The sequence below is a fragment of the Sinocyclocheilus rhinocerous genome, unplaced genomic scaffold, assembly GCF_001515625.1.
Source record: "Sinocyclocheilus rhinocerous isolate Xijiao unplaced genomic scaffold, SAMN03320098_v1.1 scaffold601, whole genome shotgun sequence".
NCBI classification, from domain to species: Eukaryota; Metazoa; Chordata; class Actinopteri; order Cypriniformes; family Cyprinidae; genus Sinocyclocheilus; species Sinocyclocheilus rhinocerous.
The window spans coordinates 1,507,989-1,516,938 of record NW_015656605.1 but is presented as its reverse complement, the minus strand read 5'-3'; the positions used below and the strand labels follow the sequence as shown (position 1 = coordinate 1,516,938).

The 8,950-nt window shown below is 39.7% G+C and overlaps 2 protein-coding genes across 2 annotated transcripts in view; both read right to left on the bottom strand.

Moving 5' to 3' along the window:
* The window catches only part of LOC107720456 (LIM domain kinase 1-like), a 44,482-nt gene extending 43,256 nt beyond the window's left edge, over positions 1–1,226 (bottom strand). The window contains exon 1 of the mRNA XM_016528164.1: positions 907–1,226. Coding sequence (XP_016383650.1) covers positions 907–964 — 58 coding nt within the window. The 5' untranslated portion in view covers positions 965–1,226. The remainder of the gene's footprint in view (positions 1–906) is intronic.
* A 2,633-nt stretch (positions 1,227–3,859) lies between these two features.
* LOC107720455 (elastin-like) overlaps positions 3,860–8,950 on the bottom strand; it is a 76,786-nt gene continuing 71,695 nt past the window's right edge. Inside the window, exons 53-56 of the mRNA XM_016528162.1 lie at positions 8,682–8,720; positions 5,694–5,726; positions 5,139–5,195; positions 3,860–4,672 (exon numbers count right to left, since the gene is read on the bottom strand). Of these exons, the coding sequence (XP_016383648.1) occupies positions 4,626–4,672; positions 5,139–5,195; positions 5,694–5,726; positions 8,682–8,720 (176 nt within the window). The 3' untranslated portion in view covers positions 3,860–4,625. The remainder of the gene's footprint in view (positions 4,673–5,138; positions 5,196–5,693; positions 5,727–8,681; positions 8,721–8,950) is intronic.

Genomic DNA, 8,950 nt, shown 5'->3' with positions numbered 1-8,950 from the left:
CCCTGATCTAGGAAAATGTGTGCACATGTATAGGCCCCCATTCCTATATTTTGCCTGGGGCCCCCAATTCACTAAATCCGCCCCTGCTCACACACACACACACACACATTCAGCCCAGTTCCCTGTAACACAACACACACATTTACCTCACATGAGGACAGATGAATACAGGAAGTATTCATCATTTTCCAGGATAACATCACATAAAATATGCAAAATATAAACAAAAACACTTCCATGGCACTCTGGACCTGTAACAAAGTAGCACTGAGTGCTTTGGAATAGCATGTCAGCGGGTATATTTGTAAGAACTATAGCATCACTGAACCATAGTACATTCCCAGACTTGCTGGCCGATGAAGTTCCATAACTTAGAATTTTGTCATTTTACAAAAAAATTAAAAATACAAAAAAATTTAATTTCCAAAAATCACCAAGTTGACTTTCATTGGAATTTTCGGGTACCAACAATTTCTACTTATAGATTTAATGATTACTGGTGTCTTCAATAAGACCCTTGATGGACAGACTGAAGTTTCAACAAGTTTTTTTTTTTTTTTTTTTATCTTGAAAATATTAATACTACATTTAATACTGCATCATGTGCTAAAAACCATGGTACACATCCATAAACATGGTAATGGTACATGATAATGGTATGTTTGAGAACCAATATCAACAAACCCAGACCTTGAAATCCCACAGCCGCTGTGAGCGAGACAGAAATGAACAGAAGTGAACGGGACAGTTTATAGTTGAGCTCTAATGAGTGCATGCTTCTACTGCAGCAGCAGGACAGTGCGGGAGAGCTGCTGCAGCAGCACATCAAGCAGCATCCTCACGACCTCTGATGAAGATGCGCATCATTCACATACTCTATCATCGCGATCCAGAAGACAGACTAACCTTCCTCCTCTCCCATGCGTTCGTCCTTCCAGGTGCAGCACAGCAGCATCAACCGCATTCAAGCCTCGGACCGCGAGCGCCGCAGCAGAAACCCTTGCGCCGTCAGACACACTGGAGAAATGCGGCCGCTGGCACTGCCCTAGTATGGCGAGGGCTCGCCTCATGAATATCACACACGCCCCGTTACTCTGCTGTCAGATTAGCTGAGGCTCGGAGTCGGTTAGTGGGCGGGAGTCCGCTGGAGAGCTTCGCTATAGTAGGATTCCTGCTGGACAGACGCGAGGAACACGGGCCAAACAACACTACAGCAGCCTAGTGCTGCGTCTCAATGTGCCTACTTATACTACGCCCTTAAAGTATGTACTCTTGGTGAAGAAAAAGTACACACTTTTGAGTGTGTAGTAGAAGAGTAGGCAAACTTTGCGACATACTAACACGTCATACAGCTGCGTCTTTAGCGGACGCTCTGTCGCATAGTTACACGCACACTGTCGCTGTACACTGCCTGAGTGCCTGTCAATCATCTTCTCACAGTTCACATCCTCCACATTGCATTTCATTTAACTTCTTACTGTACTGGAGAGAAAAGCAGTAGCTCGTTGATCTGCCAGTAGCGGGTCTTTCATGCGGAGAACTCTGCTCATATTCTATGCATAATGATGCATTTAAAAGTTAACGACCGAACTGATGTTTATAAAAGTTCACATTGCTGTTGCAGATGAAATATAACACAGATAACATTAAATAAATATTTTTACCAGGTTAAATGTTGAATATTAGTAACTCAAACCCCTTTTTCTAAGCCTCTCTACCTAACCGCCGGTCGCGCACATCCGCCATGTTTGTAGTTTTAACGCGTTTTATTCGTGTTTGTAGTTCTGGACAAAATACTTCACCAAAGCGCAATGGATTGTGGGCAATATTAGCCTTTAAAGCGTGCACGGATCCACACTTCAGAAATCGACCTGAAATAGTAGACTATCCGGGGACTTATTTTGGCATACTCTTTTCAACATACTATGCTTTGGGACACACTTATTCTAATCTCACATACTATTTAGGATGATAGTGTGACCATTGGGACGCAGGGTAGCACTTTGTGACGCCGACTAAAAGAAAAGGAAATAAAATTTGATAAAATAACTTTCAAAGGACAATAATGACAATATCCATTTCGTTTCATATGTATATATAAAAATATAGATTTTATTTGGAGGTAAAAATAGTTTTTATCTCGGAAAATGTCATATTTTTAAGAACAAACAACAGAGTTGTTTAGGCTTAATAGAAAGAATACAGCACCTGTTTAGAGATGTCACGGATACAGTTTTTTAGATGTTTTTAGTTTGTTTGTTTGTTTGTTGTGAATATAGAATATTGGATGTATGACTCATACACTGGCTGCTGGGTCTATAATTCTGTAAATTGTTTTATAAAAGGTCCGGCCCTTGATTTTGATTGCCTGGGCCTCTTTGGACGCCGTTGTAAAATACTCTGCAAACACACGCCTGTGACCTCATTACTTCAGATGCAGTTGCTGTGTTTATTTTATGAAATCTATGTGCGGTAACTGTTTTATTAAAGCAATAATCCACATGAAGCTGTGGTTTACAGTGATCTCAGAACAGCTAAGGGGGTTTTAGACATGATGCAACATTCACAGTGTGTGTTTATCATTTTACACAATCATGCACAGCAAGAAATGCAGTTTGTGTGTTTTTACAAATATTTTATTTAATTTTTTTCCACTAGAGCAGGTAAAATGCCGGGATTTCCGGGAACTAGTCAGAATATAGGTTGTGGAAAAGTGCAACAGCCCCGCCCCTTTATTTAAATAAGATGTAAATCCCACGGCACTATAGAGAAGAGCTGGTAGGGCTCACAGGCAGGTCAAATACAGCACCAGGTACATTACTGCATGATAAAGTGTCTCTCCAGATGGATCGAAAAACAGTATCAACCAAGTATAGCAAAAACTGACACATTATATGTTTGATAATACATTGGCTAGTGAGGCTCTTGGGACACACAGACACACACACACACACACACACACACACACACACGTTGAGGGGATTTACATACATCACCTACACACACACACACACATCTTAAAATAGCACACACAGTTTTGCAAGTTCCACAGTGACTACAATTCAGAAGCTATTTAAAGCAAAGAAGTTATTGTCATATGATGTGTACAAACTCGATAATTGGTCAACATGTCAAGTTCAAATGGTGCAAAACAACATAAAGCAAAGTAACATGTTGTTAAATGATCCAGTCTACTGTAAGTGTATATATATAACTAATTCTATGTTGAATACACAGCGATTAAAGAAACACATTCTTGGTCAAATGATGGAAGCACCTGTAGTCCCCGGTTCCAGGGAAAAACATAAGCATATCTTTTAATCTTCCAGGTTTAAACATACATAATGTACAAGTCAGAACTATGATTACTATTTTACACAGTTACTTTCAGTTTGTTCCCTTCACCGGACAGATACCAAAACAGATGATCGATGTTAGCCGTAAGCTGTCATTCACTTCTGCTTGTTCTCAGCACTATCAGAGCAGAGCTCTTCATACTTCACACAGTGTGCAAGAGTGAATGCTGCGATCGATCGAGCCGCACGCTGTCGCTGTCAGACGTTCTGCCATCCACAAAGCTCTCTTAGCGTAATGTGTGTTTCTATGCCTGCAATACGCATTTGCACGCTTATTATTACGGCCTGTTTACAAAAGCACCCTTTCAAAAGCGTCTCCAATCAGGAGATGAGATTCAAACTGAAGACACTCTGATGCTTCATGAAAGCTTAAATCATCTAGAGGGGGTGAATCTCACAAAACATGTCAAGAACATGTCACGGGCCACATTTCATCGCTAAATTAAAAGAAATAATATTTTCATGAAGAAAATGAAAATACATCATGTAAGTATTTGTTTTACTGATTTTAAATTAAACACTTTTTTTGTAGCACGCTGTATTACAGTAATGAGAATAAGATATTGCCACCGAGAACAATTAATAATTACAAATAATTAAAGCACCAAATGCATTAGAATTTTGGTGGAAAATGTGTGCAACTAAAATCTGTGTGCCTACCTAAAACAGGCATAAGTTTCTTCATGCAAAATATAATTTGTGTGTGAGAGAGTCACCCATAAAGGACTGTAATCGTAAAGCTGCTGAAGGGTGAAAATAACAGGCAAACCCCTAAGCTGAAGCACAGCCAGATGTGAAGTATTTAATCAGCAGTATGACGCTATGACAGGACTCTAAACCTGCACCACCGATGTGTCGCGAGGACGCTGGATGATGTTGTGCAGGCAAGAAATGGTGTTACTTTAAGAGTCTAGAGAGCGAGATCGTGACTGCAACTGAGCAAAAGGGCTTCGGATGGTCTCAGAAACGTCCACAAATAAGAGGTCGTGGTTAAAACGTTTACAGCTACACAACAGCATTGCCGGCTAATCAACCCGGTTATAATAGGAACCAGTAACATGATGGAATGTGCCATTAGGATTGGAATTATTTCCACAAAACACTAGGCGTTTCAGAGATCTGGACTTGGATTCATAACAAATATTTACCTTCAGTACAAAACATAACACTTGTGCATGTTGGGATTGTTTGTTTGAGTATCAAAAGTACATTCTGGAGCATGCAGTAGCACCATGTTTCTTGAGGTCACTTCACATCTCAAGAGATCCTTTACTTTCTTCTCCTCCCGCAGTATTTTCCTTGGCAGCCGGCTCCACCTGCAGAACAACACCACAGACAAAACCTCATCACACACCAAACACTACAGTACAAACATCTTCATTTGGGTTCTGAATGAATGAAAGACAGGTGGGTTTGAAACGGCGCGACGATGATGACAATTTTCATTCGTGGGTGAATTATCTCTTGAAACGTGAAACAACGATGTATTGATATCATTTCTTGAACTGATTCAAATTTTGATTGAAAAAAGCAGAATGATCCTCTAGGGCATCTCGACTACTTTAAGACGTCCACCAGTGTGGATCCGCTTTATAAACTCACATATGTTCAGCGAATCATGTAAAGGCAAACTTCAGAAGAAGTAGGCCAGTGTTTGGTGTGATTTGGGATCAGGACGTTTAGTTGAGGACATCAGAAATGAGAGCAGTGATTATGAGAAATCGGTGATTATGTGGCGGCAGGATTAATTCTGACTCATCGGTTCACTGCAGACTCTCGTACCTCGATAACCTGCTCCCAGGAATCCCGTCAGTCCACCTCCGTATTTGGCTGCTTTGGCTGAGGAAAGAAGCACAAGTGAAATACACATTAAAGAAGAACTGGTGAAATCTGCACCTTGATTGCAACGCAAGTTGAACTGGTTAAGAAAAAGTCTGCCAAATGCATCAATATAAATTTAATGCTGGATGTGCTAACACTGGTAATCTTACTCTTTATTCACACGTACCGTCAAGAAAGTTTGCATTATCTGTACAGTTTCAGCACTGATGTACAGGCATTTCTCCTGTTGACACCCCATATTTGACATGAATGCACGAAGCTATCGTACGAGTTCAGAGGGTTTGGAAAATAGTGCCTGAGCTGTATGGACCACTTTTATGATACTTGTTTTACTTTCATTTAGCAGCTTGGCGATTCTTCTTTAGTTTTAATTCATTCCTTCAGTGAATGCATGTAGTTCAGAGGTAAGGAGACCATGTCAGTTCAACCACTAGAGCTCAGCCTCATTCTGCTGCATCTTCCAGTGATTTTTTAAGGGTTTGTAAGAGCTTTTACCTTGTTGTGGTGACAGTCCTGCTCCATATCCTCCTAAAAACACAAGAAATCATTGATTTATTATTATGAGCTGTTCAAACCGCATGACTGTGTGACTAATTGTGTCTAATTGTGTAAGTAAAACGATGGATAACTGTGTGAAATCGATGCCTACAGGAGCTGTGAGTAAGCCAAAGGACAGCGTCGGGATTACTGTTTGTTCCAGCAGGAGATTTATGACCAGCTGTGACCAAGAGCATCTGGACGGAAATAATAATAAAGCCACCGAGCGTCTCTCGTTGTGATTATATAATAACTAATACATAACAGCGTGTCGTATGACAGCGTGAGTATTAGCAAGCGCTGAGACTGGCATTATGGTCAGAAAGCAAATACGCTTTGTATGATATTTGCACTTCAAGCCGACGCTTTTAATAGCGAGTGGATTTCAGCAGGTCAGTGTCAACATGTCCTTCTGTAATGATCAATGTCTTTTTTCAGCTTATTATCTGTCAGGATATATTGTTTAAAGGGGTCCTATTATGCTTTTCCCCCTACATTTTCAACTTCCTTTAGTGTGTAATGTTGCTGTGTATGCATGAAAAAGATCTGCAAAGTAAAAGCACAAAGTCACTCCAAAGGGAGTCATTCTCTATATCGGTAAGCACTGTTTCTGAACTCCCTCAAACGTCTCAACTGTATTCCTGAGTTTTCTTTTGGGAATATACACATCACAGTATCCCACATTTAAATAATTCCCACCCAAAGCAAATGCAAAAAACTAAGAGTGGGCGAGAGGCCTGGTTGAGTAGCGCTAGTAGCATGTTTTCGCCATTTCACAGATCTAATATACTAATACACATGCAGCTGTTCACAGACATAACCGACTGTGTTTATGTTAAATTTGTGTGTTTTTGACATAACCTTGTGTGTATTTGACTGCTGATGCAAAAGAGCCGAATTTCTGTGTACTCAGAAAACTGTATATCAGAAGTTTAAACTGACAAGGCTTTTTAAACGCATGCAAAGAGTAAACTGTTCAAGATGACGAAGAACTGCAACATCACGTGAGTGTAAGCACGACAGATATGATGTGTTTGTTGTTGCTGGAGTACTGTATCTGAAGAACAGTCTCCGCCCTCTTGGTTTCACTACAAATAAAACAAAAAAACATGGTTATTGTAGTTAAACCATGGTAGCCACAATTAACCATGGTCTTGCTACACTAACCATAGTTTAGGTTACTACACTTTTACTACAGTAAAACCATGGTTATTTTTTGTAAGGGCTGGCAGCAGCTCATTTGGATTTAAAAAGACAGACGAAAGCCAGCATGTCTTTTCTTCCACCCAAACGGGCATTTACAGCGAGGAATAATAAATGTTCTGCGAGCTGAAACTTCACAAACACATTCTGGGGACACTTGAGACATTTTGTAAAAAGGGCATAAGGACCCCTTCAATGGTATCACATACTTACAATTAACTTAACTTGAGGTCATAATTAAATACATACAAGACTAGCTGTCAAAGTATCAGTGTCTGGTTCTGTGCTCAGATACTGCAGCGAGTCTCTCACAACAAACTATACTTTTCTTCATTTTTTTTCAATGTGCTTGAATCAGCTGGAGATTCAGTGATTTTAGTGGATGTATGAAGTCAGTTCCCCTCAACTTCACTCAGGGGTTTCAGCACAGGTGTAGTCCATTACTTCAACTATTAAAATGATCCACTAACGTTTGGTGGATTGCATCTGAAACACATTTCTAAATCAAATATGTTTTCTAGGCTTGAAACAAGGTTAAATTATAAATGAACATATTGCTAAAATGAGTTGCTTTGTTTTCTTTATATATTACATTATATGTTATCATATTATATCCTTTCTTCATGTTAGTAAGTAATTTCACTAGTCTAAGTGTAAGAAAGCCCTACATTTGGGAAAACATCAGTAGACACCATTTCAATATATGTGACAGAATTTATGGCATTTTAGCCTCTTTCACACAGAAATACCAGTAAATTGCTGTAAAATTACCAGAACAACTTTATCAGTAAATACAAAAGCACCATTCACACATCAGTTTCAATATACCGGTAAATTCTGTGACACCTTTAACCCGAAATGACCTCTAAACGGCTGCGCGTCCCAGTGTTGAGCTTGTAATCATAGAGGGGCAAACGCGCTCAGTGTTTTTGTTAATGTTTTCATTTTTTGTGTCAAATGTTCACATTCATGCAGCACTTTTGGCCCAGAGACATCACATTACACGACTTCAGACCGAACTACACAGCGCAGAGTAAACGCGTCATCTGCATCAGAATGTTCTGATTGGCCCAGAGTCAACGGCTTACGTCAGCGCATTCTGAACTCATACGAGCTCATACCTCTAATCTCGTTCTGCATTCACACAGAGCACATTACCGTAATTTACTGGTAATGTTACAACTTCTCATACCGGCTAATTTCCAGAACAAATTTACCGGTATTTTTGAAAAGGTCCTGTTCACACATGATCTCTTAACGGTAATTTACCAGTAAAGACTGTATGCGTGAGAGGGGCTTTTGTCTAGACCTCTGAAGTGAAGGATGGTAGATTTCCTGCTCTGTTTCTCTAGAAACTAAAGGAAATGTCAGGGCTTTCTTACTCTGTCGCCTCTCTGTCTGCGATGTAGCCACAAACCCATTCCTGCATCAGAACAGCAGTGAATGTGCTGTGATTATCTGCCTTAAAAGCACAGCGGTGACTGTACAGTCATTCGAGCACCACAGTACTGTATATGTGTGAATAAAACTATATCTTCCAACTAAGCAGCAGTTCTGTTCCTGTCCTCTATGACACATCTGCTGATCCTCTGTTATAAACTTGGAGCTAAAGACTACTGAGGCCTTTATGAAACGAGAAATGGCTCTTTGAACTGGAAATATACTAGTCTGATACAGAGGGGCTGAATTTCGTATAAAGATACAATATGAATTAAGCCCGGGATTATTTCTATAAAAGGCTACCTGGATATGCTTGTGGATATCCTCCATATCCTCCTGGAGCTACACCACATGTAGGAAGAAAAGACAAAAATATTTAGTTCTGTAACTCAATTGATCTAAAACACAGTAATTATCAATAGACAAGATTAGTAGACATTATAACTTGTAATCTCATAAAGTGTAAAGACTTTATTATCTTGGTAAATTTAAGCACAGTTTGAGATCTTTATATCTATTCTGAAATGCCAATGGAGACAAATGTAAGAGTATCTCAGTCTATTTCTGTCATC